A 23,371-nucleotide genomic window follows, 5' to 3' on the forward strand; every position below is an offset into this window, starting at 1 on the left:
CCACTAATTTTGAAAATGACTTGATTTTCTTAGTCTTTTTAATTATTGCTCTTTGTTGGATTTACTATGTTAATCAATATTAAATTGATTAAGAATTTTATTTATTAATTAAGCCTGAGTTTAGGATTTAATGGGTTGCATTTTTGAGACTTTTGTCTAGGTTTAGAAGGTTTGACACAAGTTTTCATGTTTTTTTTTTCTTGTTTAAAATTGATTCTTTTCTTAGTTTTATCATTCAACATTTATATAATTAGTTATTAGACTTTTTTTCTCATTAACTGTCTTTTATATGATTTTTTTAACTGTGTATTTTTCATTATTTTCTATATTTCTTTTGGTTTGTTTATATATCAACCTTTTTTTCTTGGTCGACTCTATGCCCCAAGTTATTTTTTTTTTACAAAAAAAATTAAAACACACTTGTATAATAAATTTATAAATATTTTTCAATATTATTATCTTTTATTTTTTTATCTTTTAAATTCTATCATTTTTTTATTATTTATTTTGTTTGGGGTTATTTTTTTAGATTTTCCTTTTACATTCCGTGATTTATTATTTTTTTAGATTTTCCTTTTACATTCTTATCCTCCGTGATTTTTGTTTTTTTATCAAATTTGATTTTTATTTTTTTATTGATATATTTTTTTAATGATTTTATCATTCCAAAGTTGGATATTGAGTTGCTTGATTCATTTCAAATCTAGGATTTTAGGGGTTGTTGGGTTTAAGAGATTTGCTTGAATTTACTTTTTTTTTTTAAGCTAATGTTTTTTTACACTTTTCTTTTTAGTTTTTTTTTTGGTTTAACTTCTATAAGGTTAGTTTCGGATTTATAATTATAGTTACAAGTTTCAAAGATTAATGTTGGTTGATTTTATTTTTTTATCATTTTTAAATTTATTTATTTTAATTTCACCATTCAATACTTGATGTATTTAAAAGTAACCTTCATGCCTTTTTTTTTCTTTTCCTTACAAATGGTCATTTTTTTAAAAAAATTTACAAGATTATTCCAATTTTATATTCATTATCAAAGAGTTTGTGAGTTAATCCAATTTAATTAGATTTTTTTTATAGTTTTTTCTTTTAACATTGAATATTTTTTTTTTACTTAGGATCAGCTCATGTCGGATTTTTTATACTTTTTTTCATTATTATTTTAAATTATTTTATTTATTATTTTGACTCATATTATTTAAATTACTAATTAATGCGAGCGATGATTGGAGTGTCTAATTTTCTTCCTTAACATTTTGTTTTTACATCAATTTTGTTTTAACCGGCCGCGTGGGTGTCCGGGTCAGCTTGCGCGCACCACGACTAATTCCACGGGCCCTGAAGTTAACGACCATATAAGCCTCCAGTGGCTATCATATGAGCAACCAAGAACTCGAACTTGAGATCACAGAGGGAACAAACCCTTTAATCCCAAGTCTTTACCACTTGACCACCACCTACATGGTTGTTTGTAGATCAATTTTGTTTTAACCGGCCATGGGGAAACGCATGCCAAGCATCAAGTCAAAATCTATTTTGAGATATTAATAATAAATTATTTTCTGGTCTACTGTTTCTTATTACGGGAACAGGAGGGATATACCACCAAACATGATTCTTGAAGGCATGAGAACATGTGAAACCATGTTTTTAAATCCTGCGGATCATTTCTTATGAGGTAAAACTGAGGACTTGATGATGTTTTGTAGTTGTAATCAACGAATGATGATGTTCACAACTGGGGATTTTTCAATCGCGAAAAGAGAAAAGAACACCTGAAGAGTCAAATTTCAATCCATCTGGGCGCCTGATCCCTTGAGTCAGTTCCATTATTTATTTATTTATTTTTGTGCTAAATTGACATTCAATTGATCTAGACTCTATGTACTAGTTCAAAATCTTTTTTTGGTAAGTAATAAAATCTAGAAGAGCTGTGCTTTACAATTTCAAATCCCTATATATATATATATAAAGAAAACTATGAACCCAAAAATTGTTAAAATCAATCAATTATCTTATTCTATTTTCTTTGGTGTAATTATGCATGCCAACAAGAGCGCAGTTTGCTCTATAAAAAAAAGGTCTATAATTATAAATATTTTTTTAAAAAAAAATTATTGTCAGTTTTGATTTATACTTTTTGATTTTTTTTTATTTCAATACTTGAACTATTATTTATTTAAATTTACTGTTAGATTTCGTAAATAAATACATTAAAATTTGGTGTAATTATGCATGCCAACAAGAGTGCAGTTTGCTCTATAAAAAAAGGTCTATACTTATAAATATTTAAAAAAAAAAATTATTGTCAGTTTTGATTTATACTTTTTGATTTTTTTTTATTTCAATACTTGAACAATTATTTATTTAAATTTACTGTTAGATTTCGTAAATAAATACATTAAAAGCAAGTGAAAATAAATTGTATAATAATAAAAAAATCAAGCCAGTTCGTATAAATTTCATCAACTTCTCAAAAAAAACTTCAGTAACAAAATCCAGAACAGCTGCGTTACAATTTCAAATCCCAAAAGTGCTTTTTTGTTAAAAAAAAAAAAATTGATTTTTTTTTATTTCAATACTTGAACAATTATTTATTTAAATTTACACCTTATATGTTAGATTTCGTAAATAAATACATTAAAAGCAAGTGAAAATAAATTGTATAATAATAAATAAAAAATCAAGCCAGTTCGTATAAATTTCATCAACTTCTCAAAAAAACTTCAGTAACAAAATCCAGAACAGCTGCGTTACAATTTCAAATCCCAAAAGTGCTTTTTTGTTAAAAAAAAAAAAAGATGATGAAGAAGAAGAAACCCACATAATTGCAGCATTGTAGGGAAAACAAGGGAATTCTTAAAAGAAATAGAAGAAGAGGAGGAGGGATCATGTACAAACTAAAAAATCAGACTTCTAGAAGAACCATGGACATCATTGAACCCAAAAATGGTTGCTTAATGCTACGTGGCATCATATAATACAAGTATATTTTCACGCTTTAACTCAGTGAATATTTGTTTTTGTGATTAAACTTACTTTTTAAAATGGTTTTTAAACTATTTTTTATTTAAAAGGATATTAAATTAATATTTTTTAAGTATTTTTTAATAATTTTAATGTACTGATATTAAAAATATATTTAAACATAAAAATTATTATTTTAATATATTTTTGATTGAGAAATGTCTTTAAAAATACATTAAATTGCATTACCAATCAAACTTAATACAAAATGCAATCTGGCATGCCAGTCATTCCAACTGTTGTTGATTAGATGCGAATTTAAATAATGGCCATGACAATGGGCCTTCGGGTTTTAAAAACTTATCCCTATAAAAGCTTCCGACCATATGTGTAAAGTCAGTTAAAAACGTATCCTACGCTTGATATTGTCAGTTAAAAACATAAAAACATATCCTACGTTCGATGTTTTCAGTTAAAAATATATTCTGAGGTAGTTTTTAAAAGTGTTAAAGTATATCAAGATATTTTTTTAGATTTTTTATTTATTTTTCATACCATTATATTAACATTATTAAAAAACACTAAAATACATTCTGAGTCAGTGAAAGTTAAACATGCCTATTAAAAAACAACAAAACACTATTAGAACATCTCATCAAGTCATTGCCTGTATAAGTAAAATTGAGAGTACTTCCCTTAATCCATTAAGCAAGACAGTGGAAAGTAGAATCATAATTGTGAGATCAATTTATAGTTTGATCCTTGAATAAGAGTTTGTTTTGGGCTATCTAAATACTCTAAGAAATCCCAACACGCAACATGAAAATAGCCCTCCATTGAAACTTTCCAATCACCGTACTATACAATTCTTGCAAGAGAGTGTCAATTGAATTCAACATATAACCCTGGTAACCAAGCCATCTCATGAAATGGATCCAAAATCTCCGGGTTTCATAATAATAAAAGAATAAATTTATTAACAAAACTCTAATACTATATCATAAAACTATTTTAATTTAATACTTTCAGTTAATTCTCAATTAAAATTTCAATATATAATTTATATTATTTTATAAAATAGCCAGAGTTAAGCCAAGATATACTAAAATTATTAGATCTGAAATTTGTTGCGTTTCCTGCAAACACTATCAGAAAATCGACGAAAACCAATAGAATTACCAATAGAATTTTTTTGTTAGTAAAATAATTTCATCTTTAATTTTGTTGGTATATACTGACAGACCATTTCAATCGGTAAAATGGTCGGTCTATACCGACAGACATATTCCATCGATGTAAACTGATCGTATTGCTGACAGATTATATAAATTTTTGAAAAGTTGTAATGACATGATAACGTAGATTTTTTTCAGATGATTTTATCAATGGAATGACCGAGGGATTCAAACCAGGATCTCCGTATAGTAACGTTGCACAGTCATCGGCAGACTTACCGATGAGTATACCGACGGGACGAGTCCGTCGGTGATTCCATCAGTAAAAGCCAATATATACCAACTTTGTTGATTCTCTCTTCTTTTTCTTCTCTTTCTTCTTCCCCCTCCTAACTCTCCCCTCCCAAGCTGTAGCCAACCATCCATCCCAACTCTCTTACTCTTCTCAATAAGCTGTAGCCAACCATCCATCCCAACTCTTTTACTCTTCTCAATATAATCACTCAAGTTTCTTATACTTTTATACGTAGTCACAACATCCGTTTTCCCAGCAATTTATTGTGGATTTTATCATTTTTTATAAGCAAATTTATCCTTTTTAATTTTAACATTTAAATGTAAATTTTATTATTATTTATTGTTTTTTTAGTATATGTGTTTTGTTAATGTATGTACTTGTTTGATTGTTATTTATCAAATAAACTTGTAGTATGAATGTATAATTTTGTAGTTGTTATAGTTTGTTTTAGATTTTATCAAATTATATTTGTTTGTAAATTCTTGAAACTTTGTTTGAATTACACCGAACTAGATGTGTTGTGATGAAATAAATAATAGTTTGCTTAACAGGTTCGTTTTAATTTTTATCAATTCTATTACGAAGTTGTGATTTCTATAAATTTATATATGTATAAATTTGTATGGATGTTGATAATTGACAATGAATATTTCACATAAGTGTTTTTTTAGTTTGTTGGATAATGTCGGGGCAAACCAATATTTTTGCAAATTTATTTACGTAACATCGTTAATTAATACATGTTGTCGTCATAATTTGATAGAGGTTCGATAGAAGTCATGGATGATCGTACATGGATGTATCGGAAATCACTCTATGGATTGCGGAGGATAGATTATTGTAATGGGGTTCAGGGTTTTATTAATTTTGCAACATCTATTCCGATGAATTTTACTGATGACAGTATTAGATGTCCATACAGAAAGTGTAGAAATAAAAAGCTTTTACATCAAGATTTTGTAACGATACATGTTCTAATCAAAAGGTTCATCAAGGATTACTTGTGTTGGTATGCACATGGAGAACTATTTGTTGCTAATGGGAGCATGGTAGAAAGAATGGTTTGGTGGGAATTCAAACCGTCATTCATCTCAGGGGATATATAGACATAATATATTAAGTGCGGGACGTTTGAGCGGTTCGTATGACACTTATAGTCCGGTGCCAACAACCAAAACCAGCAAATTCATGGTTTGGTGACCACGCACACTAGCGACTCATTCTTGTTCAATGCATATGTGAAGTGAATGGTAATATTAATTTAATTAAAATAAATTGTTAATTAATTTGTTGTTACTTATAAATATATTTAACTTGCAACCTTTTTTTTTTCTTACAAGTTATGTCTCTTAGACTTGAGCCGAGCCTAATGGAGTTCTTTGTAGGGAAGAACATGTCGAGTTAAGACCGCCAAAAGGAGGTGCAACAGTTCGTGAACAACCATGCTCAACACTTCATAGTATGTTTATTCAATTATTTTATTTTGTAAGTTATTATTTTCTTGAATGGAATACGATGATTAAAAAATAAATCAGGAGACCTATAATAGCCGGTTGAGGGAGAGATATGGGGATGATCCTTTGACCCATCCATATTTTGACTTGGATTTATGGATGGAGGGAGGATCATTTGGTGGACCCGATAAAATTCAAGTCAACAGAATCTTCAACATTACGGCCGAAAACTTGCAGATAGCCCGTAGTGTCTCAACCATTGAAAGCTCTCCGTCAGTATTGAGCACCCACTCTAAGGAGTTTATGGCCTTGAAACAACAATATAAACGACTCTCGACGGATTATGATCAGCGTCGTCAAATGATTATGGAGATTAGATCAAAGATGGGTGATGATGCATGTGCAACTCCTTTTTGGTCGTAATGGTTTTAGGAACAACCAATCTCCTTTTCCTCCTCCTCCAGTTTTGTTGTTGTTCTAGTTTAATTTCGTTTTTGAAACACATTAAACTTGTAATGAATATTTGGATTAATATTATTTAACATTATTTTTATATTTTTAATGTTTAATACAATTTTATTTGGTTAATTAGTTTTTTTTACTATTAATAAATAATTTTTTTAAATATTTTAAATCAATATCAATGGCCTTACAGGCAGATCTAAGCCGTTGGTATTTTATCAAGAGTTACAAAAAAATTACCATCTACACCACAATTACTGACAGATATATTTCGTCTGTGTTTACCGTTACTATTACTGATGAACCAAGTCCGTTGATATTTTACAAAGAGTTTTGAAATATTTATTACCCATGCCACAATCATCAACAACCATTCTGTCGGTGATTACCATTGGAAATGCAGATGGAACATGTCTGTTGGTAAAGTTCTTGCAGGAATTTTTTTGGCGCGCTTCCCCTGTCTGTAAGATAGTTGGTGTTTTGTCAGTGTTTGCTTTTTTTATTTTTGGCATAATTAGTAACGGAATGAGAAATTACCAATGATCAATATTTTGACAGACGTATTTCATTGGTGATGTCGTTGGTAAAAATATTACCGACAAATTGTGTGCTTTATACTGACGAAATGAATCTATCAATAAAATTGTTTAATGGTGTAGTGAAAAAAAAATTTCATGACTTAAAATTTAACATGACTTCAGTAAAATCATTTCTTGTAGATAAATAACATGAAAATAAATTATGTGAGAACAAAAAATCATCAATTATTTGAAATTAAGGTTACAATTCCCAAACGTAAAAGAAAAATAATAATGAATTATGAATGATCGACTACATGATTACAGAAAACGAACACAAAGACTCATTACAATGAAATAACATGAACATTTTTCAACGAAATGGAAATATAACATCTGGGTTTAGCTTTTGTACATACAAACACAACGATGAACCCAACCCCAAAGAATATATAATCCATTAGTACAAACCATACAATTTCGACCCTACCAGCACACTTTTTCAATAGCCAAATATATACCACAAAGATACAGTCGATTTTAATTAATGCGTAGGAAAAGATTATGACTTCAATTTAATTTCTTACATCTTCTATCTTTCCATGTCAAAAGGGGCAAACCCTCTTTCCACAAGCAAACTCTTCGAGCCCTCTAATTTGTTTTTCTTTAGAGATTCAATGTCGCTAGTCTCTTCATGTATCTCTTCAAATTCCTCTGCCACTGATGAGTACTTGACGTTCCTGCTATATGTTTCAACCATGGCCAAATACAAGGTTATAGCGAAAATGGTGATTCCGATGACAAACCAACCAAATTGAATATTCACTAATGATTTGGCACGATGCAAGGCCTCTTCGCTAGTGCATCTTACTATTTTGTGACCATCATCATTGTAAAGTGAGCAGCCCTTAGGAATCAACCCTGGGGTCCATAACATAAACCCCATGACTACGAACCATACACCTTGGAACAATATAGAAAGAGACCTAACAAAGCTAACCAAGAAACTCTTAGGGAGGCCAATTCCCATAAGAGCGGTGGTCAAGGAAATGAATACAATATTTTGTAGAAGCAGATGGTATTGACCTTCAAGACCTTTGTGGTCAGTTGAGTGGAGGTGGAACATGAGGAGTTGTTGGCCAAAGGCTATTGCTCCTAAAATGTGTGTTAGACCACGTTGAGCTTCAGCACTAATTTTATCAAGAAGTATAGCAAACGTTGCATAGACGAAGAAAGACATTGATATTAAGGAGTGTTCAAAGTTTCGGAGATGGTTTGATGGTATAGTCCCATCAACATCAAATGGATGATGTTTTTCTGGCCCGATGAAGAGCTCCATTGATATGGAAATGGAGCTCCCTAACATGATCAGATAGAGCTCCAAATACCTTAGTTTTGTGGTGGGGAACCATGGAGAGGAAATGTAAGAGTTTGGTCGTAGAGAATAAAGTTTGATGTGGTTAAAGAGATGCCATAAACCTAGTATAAAGAAAGCCATGCCTGGTAAGACATGCCCTATAAAACTGCCCATCTTTGTGCGTGTGATGTGAGTGTAAGGGAGGGTGCAGGAAGTTCAATTTTTTTTGAATGGGGAGGTAGAGGAGTATACAAGTTCTTTTATAGTACTTTGCTTTGGGAGTATATGACAATTTCGATTTTAATCCTTTTTTTTATTTTAGAATTATAGGTTTTCTTGTCCAATTAATAAGTCTGTGTTATGATAATTTTAGATTAGATTCCAAAAATCTATCAAACAAATTCTAATAGTTTTCATAAAAACAACTAAACTATCAACATATATATAAAAAATAAAATTAATATATTATCTTACCAAAAGATAATATGAATTTTTTTTTAAAAAAAAAAACAATACTCTTTATACTATAAGTAGGATATTTACGAAAAAAATAATTTACAATATTTATTATAGACTTAAATTGGACGGTGCCGAAACCAAGGCAGCCATGTAGATCGTAGAGGCAAGAGGTATATGCATGCTCTCTGTGAGGTATGTTTAGAGCTTAGTGAGTATTAGACGGGGGTAATTTTATTTTTATTTTTTTGTTTAAATCATCTCCTATATATGTATCTTATTATAGAGAAATTTATATATTCTGTAAAAATAGATAAGTGATTAAATCATGTGAAATTATACATATTTTATCGAATATATTTTATCAATTTATATTTGATTTACATGCTCATATAAGTATTTTATGCACACATCTTGAATTTTCTCCTCATATTCATGGAAAATTATAGAAGAAATTAACAAGGATTGAAACTAAAAAAATAAACTATCCACAGAACACATGTTCCCTAGCTAATCCAACTATTTGTTTAAAATTAGAATATTTCATTGGATGTCAAATATCATAATATAAAATTTTTGTCCCGTCGTCTTAAACTAATTTATCCCGATATCAAAGAGCAAATCTGTGCAAAAGGTATTGAAAGTAAAAGTATCACTCTTGAATTCTCCCACCAAAACCTTACTTCAGTGCTAATCATTTCTTTTTAATCTCCTTTACTTGTAATTTAAAGAACAAACTGTTAACAAGTACTTGTTCCTTAATAAGTTAACTAATAAGCTGCAGCTTCCTAGCAGTTTCCTAAAGCATTTCCTCCCTCTTGCTTGCACAAAAATCTTCATCATTAGCTGATGTCCTCCTTCATTGTACAGCAATTTGTCGTGATTGGCATAAATATTATGTTAGCTTGTATAATCACAGAACACGAGACTAGATAGCTGCTGCTGCTTTTTTCTTTTTCTTTTTCTTTTTTTTGAGAATGACAGGCCTGGCTATTTACATCAAGTGAAGTGCAAAATAAATTCCATGAACGAATGCGTATATTTTTAAATTTGTGAGTTAGAACAAAACGCATACTACGATACACCACAAAATCAAATGAAATACATAAGGGCACATGGAAAAAGGACATTTGTGAGTGCTAAAAACGAAGTTGCTAGTACATGGCTAATAATCAATCTAAGAATCAACCTGCTATAAGATAGTAAGAAGACTTGTTGGTGAAGTGAAAAGTTTGCTTTTGCACTAAAATTTGTCAGCTATCGGATTGGACAAAACATAGACCGGTTTTGATGTTTATGTAATTGATATTTTATTTGTTTTGTTTTTGAAAAAGTAACGATGAGTTTTCAAAGAGTTTTCTTTTCTTTTCTTGAATATGATATTAATAATTTATTTTTTATAGTAGATTATTACAATTTTTTTGTTCAATTGTCATTTTTTATATAATATTGTTAAATTAATCAGATTTATTAAATATAATCAAGTCAAGTTTCATATCTTTCTTACTTCATTTAAAATACTACCATCTTTTACGTGTTGTTTTTTTACTTTAAAAACAATTTGGTTTGGTCCGTGGAGAAGCGCAGGCCATCAATTTAAGTTTATTTAAGTCAATTATTTTTTAATTTTTAAATTAATTTTTTTTATTTTTTGATCTTAAATATTTGATCGATGAGAATTGTACTTCTTACTTTAGCCTCCAATCATAATGCTATATCGTATTTCGAATGAATTATTGGATCTCTCTCTGTATTCGTCACGCATGCTATAAGAATGTAGTAATCAATCTAAGAATCAACCTGCAATAAGACAGTAAAGACTTGCTGGTGAAGTAAAAAGTTTGCTTTTGTATTATAGGTTTTTCCTCTCTCATATGCCACCTATCGAATTGGACAAAATTTCACTCAATAATAGACTGACTTTGATGCTCAAGTAATTGAATATTGATTGTGAAATTTACAAGTGCATATTCACATTTTCAAACTGGTGTTCATATTACAAGATACTGCAAATCAACGAGAAAGAGTTATTGCTGAAGTAAAAGTTGATATGCAATCAAAGGACAAACAACATATATATATGTCCTAAGGTTTAAATAAAAAATAAAAAATAAAAAAGAGATTCTTTCTTAACTATAAGGCCAATCTTTACAAGGTTTATTGATGGCATAGCCAATTACAAATCTTTAGGGGCCATAAGTGAAGACTTGTATCAATCGGAGATGGCCCATTGTAACGTCCAAGATGTGTGTGAAGCCCTAATAAAAAGCCTGTTGGTCAGGCTGTGGCCTAATGCTGGGTATTGAGAGAAGAGATGACCCCAAAGCAAAGGCTTAATAGGTGGAGAGAATGGGCTTGCTGGCTTTTAAGCCCATTCCTAGTTGAAAATCCAAGTTCTTTGTGATTGAGGAATTGCAAGAATTTAATTTTTTTTTTTCTGAACTTAAAGCTTGAGAAAAATTAAATGAAACTAAATGTTTAATATTTTGCAGGCCATATTGGCAAAATGGAAAGGCTAATACCATTGATTTGTCGTATTTTGTCATGGATTTTTGTATTTGTAACTATTAATTATAAAACAAGTCAATGCAGACTTAATAATAGTAATAATAAAGGAGTTACTAGTTTAATTCTGCTTCTCATCATAATCATCAGGGCCTTGGGAAAAGGTAATTTTTTAGTAATAAAAAATTAAAGATTACCTAATATCAGCACAGATGCTAGCTCATGTTTAAATGCTGTCCCTCAATATTGAACATGGCAACAATTTCCATGGCTCTGCAAGAATCCTAGACGGCAAAGAATATGGGTTCAAGAAAGAAAAGCCATTTCTTTCGTGTCTACTAGTCATGTGATCCGTGTTTTGTCAGATTATTAAAAAAATTACGTGTATTAGTTTTTTTAAAGTATTTTTGTAGTTAATTTTTTTTAAGTATAAATAAAAAAAATTTTATGTATATATATAATTAAATACAACCATTAACCTAACTAAAAATAATACCAAAAAAATAAAAAAATAATTATAAATTAAGATATTTAATTCTAGAATACCAGATTTTTACTTGGTTGTATTTATTAAATCTTGATAATTAAAATAATTTTTTATTTTATTAAATGATAATAAAAATAGACATACATATTAAATTGTTTGAGCAAAATAAAAGAAAAAAATATCATGCAAAATTATATGTATTAAAAAAACCACATGATTTTTTTTATTTTAAGAAATAAAATTCATTTATATTAAAGATTAAAAAATTATATACAAATGGAGGTGCTGCATGGAGAAGAAGATAGGCAATTACCTCAATTTTTTTTTAATAAAAAAAATTCAATTTGGCTCCCCCCAAAGTTTAAATTTGTCATATTTCTTTTCAGACATTTGCCTCCAACTTTAATATTCCAAGAAATCAATCCCATGTAGTTTTCTAAATGCGCTTTTGAAACTTTGGCTTGTGAGGCAGACCGAACTTTTCTTTCACGACGACAAAGAATTATGGAGGAATGAAAACTTAATAATAAACAAACAGGAGAGTATTGTATTTTAAAATAATTTTTTAATAAAAAGGCCCTAAATTGATGTGTGTGAAAAGAAATTAAATTAATATTTTTTTATATATAATTTTAAATTGAAAACATCAAAATTATTGAAAAATATTTTGAAAAATTATTAATTTCATAGTGGGGCCTATTAAATTAATTTTTACATATTTCATGTTATTAGAGCTTTACAAATTGACAGTGTGTGTGTTGATTTTTAATGATTAGTTCTTTAACAGCCACTTGCTGTTTTTTTTTTTATTCCAACTTTTACTCTATATTTTACAATCTCTAGATTTTTTTAACGAATAATTTCTTGTTCTTATACTTCCGGCTCTTCTCTAAATGACTTTTTTAATACATTCTTTTATTAATATAAAAAAATATTAATTTAATCCTATGATTATCAAATTAATAAATATTAAATTTATAGTGCCTCGTTGTCTTTTTGTAGCGTGGAGGATCAAAAGCCGAAGGGCCTACCAGAAACGAAGAAAGTGCAGACGTCGATAATGGAGGACAGGTGGTACTTGGTTTCTGTAAATTAAGGTCCAACAACCCAACGAAGGACTTTGTAGTCGCGGACGCCTCTGGCTGGCTTGACTGAAACTACGTGTTTGCTTTGATCTATGTTTAAGTCTTTTAATAATTAATAATATTTATGTGAAGAAAGAAGGGTGGAATTTGAATATCTTGAATGGGATTAATTCAGAATTATTATGCTATCTGATCATAAGGAATTATTTTTAGCTGAATATATTTTATTTAATAGCATCTAATAGAAAAATAAGGAATTGGAACTTCTTCGTATATGGCACAAGCACAATTAAAATTCATAAATTGATTGAGGGAGTATTGTAGGTAGCACACCACTTCGAAGGCCAATTCTAGAAAATGATTGATTAATTTCATCCCATCTCTTAATATAACCATCATCCTTCAAATTAGATGCTTAATCAAATGAATAAAAGCAAGTAATGCCTAATTAATTAGCATATACGCTCAAGGTAACTTAGATTTTATATATATATAATGTGATTTCAACGATATATCTCTATATTCTATATTTTTATATCCATATGATATATTCAAATACGATATATCACTATGCTAACTTTAAAATTAAAAATAAAAAACTCAATTGAGTGATCAAAAATCATTTACTAGTCCACCAACCCCTTGGTGTCGGTCCCCTATATATAGTATCTAAACTTACATACATTTACCATGCTATGTACACTATTGATCATAGCCACACAATAATGTCAATTAAGGCTGGAGTTTTCTCTACTATAGTTTCTCAATCCATCCTCCTCACCCTCCTCTGTTCCTTTGTCGCCGGAGAAAACCAAGATTTTGTCAGAAGCCTAGACCGCAAGTTGTATGGGTTCAAGAAAGAAAAGCTATCACACTTTCGTGTGTATTGGCACGACATTTATAGTGCGCCCAACCCTACAGCCATGCCCATAGTGAGAGCACCTTCCAACACATCAGCAACGCTTTTCGGTTCTATGAGCATGATCGATGATCCATTGACAGTGAAGCCAGAACTAAGCTCGAAATTGATAGGAGGAGCTCAAGGGCTTTATGGATCAGCAGGACAAGAAGAAACTGCCCTTTTGATGGCCATGAACTTTGTTTTCCTTCAAGGCAAGTACAATGGTAGCACCATTAGCATACTAGGGAGGAACGGTGTTTTCTCCAAGGTGAGAGAGATGCCGGTGATCGGAGGTAGTGGGCTTTTCCGGTTTGCCAGAGGATATGCTCACGCCAGTACTCACAGTTATGATCTAAAGTCTGGTGATGCTGTCGTTGAGTATAATGTCTATGTATTGCACTATTGATGCCATGCCCGGCCCCCTTATCTATAAAGTTATTTTCTTTTAGCTTTGCGATGTCTTTCAATAAGTTGATGCGTGCAGAGTAGGTTGTCATTTGTAATCTGAGTTGTACGAATGCGTGTTAAAGTTATTAGAAAGAAAAAACAAATTAACAAGTGGGAATTTCTTACCTAAATCACAACTAGAAAATTGATTTATGATTTACTCGGACGGAATATTTTCATTAGAATAAAAATCACCGATCCAGGACATGTGCAGTTCAACCACAATGCGCCTCTGCTTAGCTCCTTCGGGAACCAATTTGAATTCTGCTGCCACCCGATGTTGACTACCATCCTCCCAATCCGTTCTTAAGCCTTGATAAACTCTCCCTTGCTCGCTCCACATGCATCTTCCGAATGTGTTTTCACGAATTCTTTTTAATATAGGCCATTAAGTTCCACAGTGCAAACTGAGATTGGTAGTGCATTGGATTGAGATCTTTCTCATTGAAAAAATAGAAGAAAGAATGGAAAAATGCTGTGTATGCAACAAAATTCTCTTATTTCGGAGCAAACTGAGATCGGTAGTGAAATCCATGTTACGGCGAGTTCGCTGTGCATTTCTGTCATCAACAACCAACCCTCTATTTCACATCCTATATGCCAGCTTTTGGTTGCATCGGAACCGAGCAAGAAGGGAATGCAGCAAAATGATCAACCCTGCGATTCAATTCAGTACCTGGCTCACTTTAGGACGTAATCTAGTTGTTTGTCCGACACAGGGAATTGCTGCAAGAACCATTCTTTGCATTTGAACAAATTAAGTCAAGTATTTCGTCGGAGATCTTATACTCATTGGTAATTCAGTTGGTGATTTAACAACCATCGAAATGCAGACAGAACATTCATGTTGGTGATAAAAATAGGCGCCAATTATTTTTTTGCCGAACTATCCGTTGGTGAATATGATACCAATGGAGTAACCCTTGGTAATAAATTATGTATGATCAATGGATTGACCATCATAATTATTTACATACAAATTTTATCATTGAATTCATTCATAATTTTTTATAATTTTTCAAGAAAAATGAGTTTATTTCATGATAAAATCACCAATAAAATTTTTATTTTCGTTCGTATTTCAATATTTTTAAATGTTTATTTGGATAAAATAATTTCACATTGAACACATTTTATATTATTAATTTAACCATAAAAATCAATTACAAATATATATATATATATAAAGCAAATTCAACGAATAGTAAGAAACAGGTGGGAAGGAAAGAAGAGTATGGTTACCACTGGCAAGATAAGGGAATCTGCGAGAAGAAGGATTAAGAGAAACAAGAGAAGCAGCACAGGTATTGGTATTATTACAGAGCCTGAACATTGCTGTAGAAGCTAGAGCTACAGGAGAGAGGGAGAAAAATCTCATGGAGTCCTACAAGAGAAAGAATAATAACTGGACATGTATGTCATTATTTTCTCTTATTGCTTGCTTCAGAAGCTAGAGCTACAGGAGAGGGGGAGAAAAATCTCTTTGAGGCTTAGAGGAGGAGGATAATAATTGGATATGTATGCCATGATCTCCTCTCTTTGCTTTTACTTCATTCTTCATGTCATGCCTCCGTTTCAGCCTTTCAAGGGTGTTTGGGTGGAAGGTGTGATTGGTTTTTTCTAAAAGTTACTATATTTCTTACTAAAAAACATATAAAAAACATATATTTTTTATTTTTAAAAAATATAATGTATGTTTTAAGAGGATGGTATCTTAAAAAAAAAAGCTACCACACCTCACACCGAAACACTCTTTTCTCCATCACACCAACAGTTTGTTCTTCAATTAACTTTGGACAATTAATGATGACTTACTCAGCCGGATTATAGGATGTCTATAATCGAGTTACTATAGTTTAACCTCTTATTTATGTTAATGTTATTGGAAAAACAAAACAAATTAACATTGAATTGCGTAGTTAAGTACGAAATTTTACACAAATTAACATTGGATTAAAATTGTTTAATTGTTACAACTAATGACAAGTAGTGAAAACTAATTATTTAAAGGTTTTGTTAATTTGTTCGGATTTATTTTATTCAAAATGTGTTGTAAGTAAGTGAGATCATTTTGGGGCCTTTTTACTTAATTCAACTAACCTCGTTACTTTAAGAAAATAACTGACGATGTTAAGAAATGTTTTTTGGTTTTCGGCTTTTTCTTTGTTGTTTTATGCGCTTATGTAGCTTGTACTTGGTCGGGGATTCCTTGCACGATAAATCCTGTTCATAGAATAATGAAACCTTTGATAGCTAAAGATATGATGTTAAAAGAGAGAAAATAATGATAAAGTGTTTTTTATGTGTGTAATTGTGATGTTTAGAGAGAATAGATGGTATCTCATATGATAATCCTTTTCATTTAAACACATCCAGAGCCTAATAGTTAATTTACCTGGTCATAAATTATACCAAATTTTTTTAATATTAAAAAATATTGTTAAGATAATAGTATTAAAACAAATTAAATTACAAGTCAATATTAAAACTTTATAATTTGATTTTTTTATTTAACTCGAGTTTTTAACTAAATCATACAATAAATAGCTCAAATTAAATTAATTAATTTTATAGATCTAAATACAATATTAATGACTTATAAAATTATAAATTAATTTTAAAAAATAATTAAAAATAATTTTAAAAAAATATTAAAATAATAATAGATTAGAACGCCGTACTAACCTGTGTTATGGTCTCTATTTAGTTAATAATTTTCTTATAATTTTTTAATTATATTATACAAATATATAATCATAAAATTAAGTATTAATTTAAGAATAAATATTTATTTGAGATAAAATTAATTTAAAAATTAATTTAAAAATAAATTTTATGGTATATTTTTAATTAATTAAATATTAAAAAAATAAAATTAAAAAATTTTAAAAAAATTCAATTAACAGCGAACTTGTCAAACCAATAAACAGAATAACAGGCTAGCGTCCATATTAAAAAATAAAATTAAAAAAAAATCCAATTAACAGCGAACTTGTCAAAACAATAAACAGAATAACAGGCTAGCGCACAAAGACCTTTAAATGACACCTTACAATGGTGTCAGCGTTAAACCCAGCCAGACATCGCGTTGAGACAAAGTGCTGTCTTGTTCTTCTTGTACATTCTTAAAAGCTGCAAGAAATGGATTAGTTACAAGCTATATATATATATGCTATTGATTTAAAGGTCTTGGTGACCTAATCTCATCGATCAATGGGTCCGATTTTAATATGGTATTTAATTTATCATTTTGCAGCCTTGTGTTATACAAGAAAATGACACAGCTAGCTAGCTAACTGGTTGCCATGATTTCTTTATGAATCCATTGACAGATAACTGGCTGGTATTAAATTTATCGTTCATCTTGTAAACATGCATATGCCATCTCCTGCAACATTAAAAAAAAAAAAAAATTGTATAAAAAGAACGACACTAAACAAGACAATGCTTTGTCTCAAAGCGATGTTGTCTCCGGCTGTTAAAAACCCAGTATGTTGGAATTTCTATACAAAGAATCCAGTCAAAATTGAACAAATATTAACATAAAATTTGAGTGCTTGGACCAAATGAATTAAGCATTGACTGTTTTTTTTTTTTTTTAAAGAAAGAAAAAAGCTTGATCTTGGAAGACTCAAAGTTGGCGAATATCCTCCAGAAAATGATCCCACCACTTTATCATTTTATACTTCTTATATAACGAAACATATTTATATTATAATACAATTTATTATGCGATCTAGCTAATCAATGATTTAGTAATTAAACCGATAACCCATTAAGCTTCTTAATATGGTTGATTTTAGTAATATTGGTGCTAAGAGTGTTATTTAAAAGGTTTTGGTGCCATAACCCTACATGGTTTAGCGATATTAAACCTTTTTCTCAAGTGTTTGTTTTAATTTGCGTTACAATTTACGTTTTAAATTATTTCTCACTTCAAAAAAACATTAAATTAAGATTTTTTATATGTTTTTAAATGATTTTGGTGTACTAATATAAAATATAAAATAAAATTATTTAAAAAATATATTTTAATATAATTTTAATTAAAAAATATAATGCACCATAATATTAAATTTACTTTTCGTGCATGTTAAGTGTTGAAATTCATGTATCATATCAAATCATTGTATTTTTTTAATTATTTTTTTTAACAGATAGTAAATAAAAATAAATTCTTTTACATTAAAGTAGAATCTTTTAACTCTGTTTTGTTCTTCAAGTTATGTCTTGGAACAATTATTTATTAAAGAAATAGAACTCGCATGATGGGCATACCGCAGGTCCAATTTAAGTATGTGTGTTTGGCTGGGAGGTATGGTTACTTTTTATCAAAGATATAATATTTTTTAAACATACATCACATTTTTAAAAGCTATAAAAATATGTTTTTTCTTTTAAAAAGCAAAAGCTATTTCCTATTCAAACACCCTCCTACTAATGGAGCCAACCGTACAAAAAAATGGAGTTACTGTATTCTAACAAAAAAGAAATAGCGCCTACTATTCTTGTTTCTTGAAATAATCATCACGGACTTGGAAATAACAATTTCCATGGCTAGAATTGTCCCCGTTGTAGTTTCCATACTCATCATTCTCAGCACCATCCTCTCTCCTTTAGCCATTATTCATGCTTCAAAAGAAAATCAAGGCCTTGTAAGAAGCCTAGACCGCAAGCAGTATGGGTTCAAGAAAGAAAAGCTAACCCATTCTCGGGTTTATTGGCATGACATTTATAGTGCCCCCAACCCTACAGCCATGCCCTTGGTGACATCACCTTCCAACACATTAGCAACTCTTTTCGGTTCTATAAGCATGATCGATGATCCATTGACAGAAAAGCCAGAACTAAGCTCGAATTGATAGGAAGAGCTCAAGGGTTTTATGGATCAGCAGGACAAGAAGAAGCTGCCCTATTGGTGGCTATGAACTTTGTTTTCCTTCAACGCAAGTACAATGGTAGCACCATTAGCATACTAGGGAGGAACCATGTTGTTTCCAAGGTGAGAAAGATGCCGGTGATCGGAGGTAGTGGATGTTTTTTCCAAGGTGAGAGAGATGCCGGTGATCGGAGGTAGTGGGCTTTTTCGGTTTGCCAGAGGATATGCTCAAGCCAATACTTGTAGTTTCAATGCAAAGACAGGAGATGCTGTTGTCGAGTACAATGTGTATGTGTTACATTATTGATCACGTTGCCCTTATTTTTTGTGTTAAGTGATTGATATTGGCATTTTGCTTTAATTACTATCTCTAGGCTGTCTATCTTGCTGCTATATGGTAGCTTTGAATGATATTGGCTTCATCTGATTTATTCCGTGTCGATTTGTGAGGTATTTTGTCTTTCTGGTTTTTCTTTTCTTCTCTGCATGGTAATTGTTCATCAACATTAATGAACCTTTACCACTAGCCATTCATATAAAGGAAGCTAGGTAGTGCTATTTGATTCCATGGGAAAATACTAGCACAAATTCGCAAGTGGTGTCAAGATGGTAGATGGCAGGCTGCCTAAGCTCTAAAAGTCCGAATGATTCGCAACAAAATTGCACAGCTCTTGGAAATTACACAAGAAATCATGACAAGATAATTGTTAATTAATACAACTTTGACAAATGGGAGGGTAGATGTCAGAGTCAGCGAGTGGGTAGGCGAGTCTTGACAAGGGGTACCAAATCCAAAGTCATTTCTTTTGTAAATTGCCTTGCTATTTGCATTACTTTCCCCAAAACCAGGTTACTTTGCTGATGCAAGAAACAGTGAAACACTCTAACATCTGGAGTGGACATAGGCACTTAATTTGGCGTACTTCATTTATTTTTCCCTCTTTAAAGATATTGGAAGTAGATCCAATGGTAATTATGGCATTTCCCAATTGATAATGGTATTGAAATGCTGCCACAGAACCATTATCAGTGAGTCCGCTCATCGCCAAAACTTTTAACTACTCCGTAAGTTTTCAGTTTTTGGAATTGGATTGCTTGTACTTCATCTCATACTTGAGTTATGGTTGAATGTAATCGACCAGCTAATATTAATCCAAGTAATTTTATTATGCATTTTAAACCAGAGAACTAGAGATTTTATTTTTTTTTGAAAAAAATGAAAAGATCAATATTAGGCAGGCGATCTCACACAACTCGGAGGGGAACATTGACTGCATATCACACCATTTCTTATTTGAAAGGACCTCCACTGCATATATTAAGATTAAAATTTAAGAAATTTAGGAGAGCACCAAAAATTTAAGGTAACACCTAAGATCATATATAATTATGGCATTATTTATGAAGTGTAACAGATAGGATTTGAACTCTCAACCTTACGAGTGACCACTCTATAAAACACTTACATTAAGATTAAGACTTGAGAACTTTAGGAGAGCAGCTAAGATCATATCCAGTTATGATATAATTTATAGAGTCTAACAGATAGTAGCTGTAGAAAATTCAAGTAAAGTTCCTATTAATTAGAAGAAAACAGGACTAAAACATCATAACACAAGAAAAAGAAAGGAAAAGTGTTGGTAAATTGACTGCAAAGTTTCTGCAATGACTTTTGCAATGGTGTTTAAAGAATGTTTGAGAATATAGCTGGAGTTAAGTTTTTTAAAGTTAATTTTTAAAGTGTTTTTTAATTAGAAATATATTAAAATAATATTTTTTATAAATTATTTTTGATATTAGTGCATTAAAATTATCTAAAAATACCAAAAATATATTAATTTAAAAAAAAATTTAAAAACATTTTTAAAATACAAATTCAAATAAGCCCTTAGATTTTATTTCAAAACCTTCCCACCACGTACAGCATGGCGACTAGTATTATTACTCTCGAAGTTTTAGGACATACATGTCACAATTTGACATCTTAGTTTACATGGTAACTATATTTACCTTTTATGTTATCTTCTAAGATTTAAATTCGAAATAAAACAATATCTCAGAAAAGAAAAGAAATTTATTTTGCCAGCTTTGCAAATCCAAATTAAATATGAATAAATTGTTTAAGATTCGATTAAAAAAAGATTTAGGTTCCATTTGGTAATCTGAAAGTAGTTATGAGAAGATGTTGAGATCATAAAATCATCATTATTTTTTTAAATAATTTTAATGCATGGTTGTCAAAATTATTATAAAAAAATCTAAAAATTATTAAATTGATTTTTTATTAAAAATATTAAAAAAAAAACACCTACATCCTATTAGTAAACAAGCATGTATATAGTCTTAGTCTTGTGGCAATAAATCTAATTCAGAATACTTTTTATTTTTTTTCAAATTAATTTGTTCATCAAGTCAACTAAGGTAAATTTTTTTTTACCAATAATCTTAAAATAATGCACATTTATTACGGAATACTATAGTGGTTAAAAAAGAAGGCAATAAACATGTCAAAAGTGACATAATTATGATGGATAATAGCCAGGAAGTTTCTCCGGAAGGCCTGTCTTTCGACTCCCTTACGGTGTCCTCCCTCAGTTTGCTCCGGGCCTTTTTGCTCTTCCAACGTAATCTCCACGGCTTCACACCGAATTTCCGATAACAAATTATGCATGCTCAAGAAGGGTCGAGCAGCAGAACTATTGTTGTCTGATGGGAACTTCCATGCAGGTCCTACTTATTTATTGTATGTGGCCGAGGAAGCATCGGAGAGGTTGGAGCCCTTACTTTCTTGGGACTAGATGAACCAAGACCTGCTTTTATTATGTCGGCAATATCGATCGATCTACTTTGGCCCCCATTCTAGTAAGCTTCTTGAGCTTTAATGCACAATGTCCTTGGACATTTCAAAAAAGTAGAAAAGCCTTGGTCTTTGGTCTTCGGTCTTCCCAAAGGTATCAGAATTCACAGAATGCTACCTGCAATGACAAATAGAATGATTCAAACTGTAATGTCTTGAAGATATTTACCACTTGAAATGCATCATGTCATCAAGTTCCTTAACTCATTGTATATACTTGAGCATTTACCAAAGTTTTGTTAACATCATGAGTTTATTTATAAAATCATACAGCAAAATAACTTTTAAAACTTGAAAACCAATAAAATTACAGTGAAATCAAGTAAAATCAGTAAAATTAAGTTAACTCGTAATTTTATTTTTATTTTTATTTCTATATTTTCATGTAAAATATAAATATTGCTTTATTTTTTTTTTAAAAAAAAAACCTATTTCTTCAAAACTTCCAGCAGCCGCCCTCATCTATCTCTTCCCCACCATCCATACCCAACAGGTCGAGAACAACACAGCATCCCCTTGTTTTTTTTTGGATAATCAACACAGCAGCCCCTTTGTTTTCTTCCTCCGCGAATCGCTTTCCGCTTCTCCTTTATTCTTTATTTTTTATTTTCTCTTTGGACTCTTCTTCTCCTCAAACATCATGTTATAGTTTATATTGATTGTATCCGACGCTCTATTGAACCAAGTTCTTTTTTTTTTTTTAATTGACCCGTCCTGCTCCTCTTGCATAGATGGATCAAGATCGTACTGAAAGGTATTAATTATTAAACAAGAAAGAAATTAGTTAAATTGATTGAAAGGTAGCTAGTGTTCTCCACTCACCAAAGATGCAACATCTTATCTCTGAATAGCATGCCAGTGGTTCCTACTACGATGTATCATTGTCGAATCTGTTAGTGGAGCTAAATTTTTAATGCAAGCGTAATCCGGCAACAAAAAGTAGACCATGCACAAGTTCATTACTAGATAGTGACTGATAGTTGGCATTAAGTCTTCCTATATTCACAAAAATTCAAATGCTACTGGATACATGTCAAACAAGCTATAATTAATTAGGCTTTGCATTCTTAATTTGTGATACATGAATATATAGATAATTGAAAGACATATATAATTACTTGGACTGGGTATGAATTTTTGTGTGGATATGTATTTTAATGTGTTTAAATTATATATTGAAAAAAATTACTTATAATTTTACAATCCAAATTTATATTATACCAAAAATATGTTTTTAATAACTCTCAAGAACGACTACATAAAGTTTTAAAATTACTAATGTGGGTGGAAATACAATAAAATAGAAACAACAAAGGAAAGATCAAGTTTTGGCCTAAAATAGGCACTGCCAAAAATTTGCAATATACCACTGAAATATTATGTCAGTAGTCCGACACTAATTTTACTGGCCTAACTTTTACCGATAGAACATATATGGTTACAATTCATTAAAAAATATTTCTTCAGTAATTTCTATTTTATTGATTATTTTATTGATAATATTATCACTATGATATATTTAT

The 23,371-nt window shown here is 30.4% G+C and overlaps 2 protein-coding genes and 1 pseudogene across 2 annotated transcripts; 2 read left to right on the forward strand and 1 right to left on the reverse strand.

Annotated features, from left to right (window-relative positions):
* Positions 1-7,152: 7,152 nt before the first annotated feature.
* Positions 7,153-8,473, reverse strand: LOC105126126 (transmembrane protein 45B-like). Its single transcript, XM_011026882.1, has one exon. The coding sequence runs from the start codon at positions 8,403-8,405 to the stop codon at positions 7,467-7,469; it is 939 nt and encodes a 312-aa protein (XP_011025184.1). The 5' UTR covers positions 8,406-8,473; the 3' UTR covers positions 7,153-7,466.
* A 2,952-nt stretch (positions 8,474-11,425) lies between these two features.
* On the forward strand, positions 11,426-19,431 carry LOC105126129 (dirigent protein 22-like; annotated as a pseudogene).
* LOC105126128 (dirigent protein 22-like) lies at positions 13,435-14,243 on the forward strand. Its single transcript, XM_011026883.1, has one exon. It carries the CDS (start codon positions 13,460-13,462, stop codon positions 14,069-14,071), a length of 612 nt encoding a protein of 203 aa, XP_011025185.1. The 5' UTR covers positions 13,435-13,459; the 3' UTR covers positions 14,072-14,243.
* Positions 19,432-23,371: the final 3,940 nt, after the last annotated feature.

Source organism: Populus euphratica, unplaced genomic scaffold (assembly GCF_000495115.2).
Source record: "Populus euphratica unplaced genomic scaffold, PopEup_1.0 scaffold75.1, whole genome shotgun sequence".
In the NCBI taxonomy this organism is placed as follows: domain Eukaryota; kingdom Viridiplantae; phylum Streptophyta; class Magnoliopsida; order Malpighiales; family Salicaceae; genus Populus; species Populus euphratica.

Bases quoted from the DNA above. Each gene is read 5' to 3' on its own strand.
- LOC105126126 (XM_011026882.1), bottom strand. From the start codon at position 8,405: ATGGGCAGTTTTATAGGGCATGTCTTACCAGGCATGGCTTTCTTTATA.
- LOC105126128 (XM_011026883.1), top strand. From the start codon at position 13,460: ATGTACACTATTGATCATAGCCACACAATAATGTCAATTAAGGCTGGA.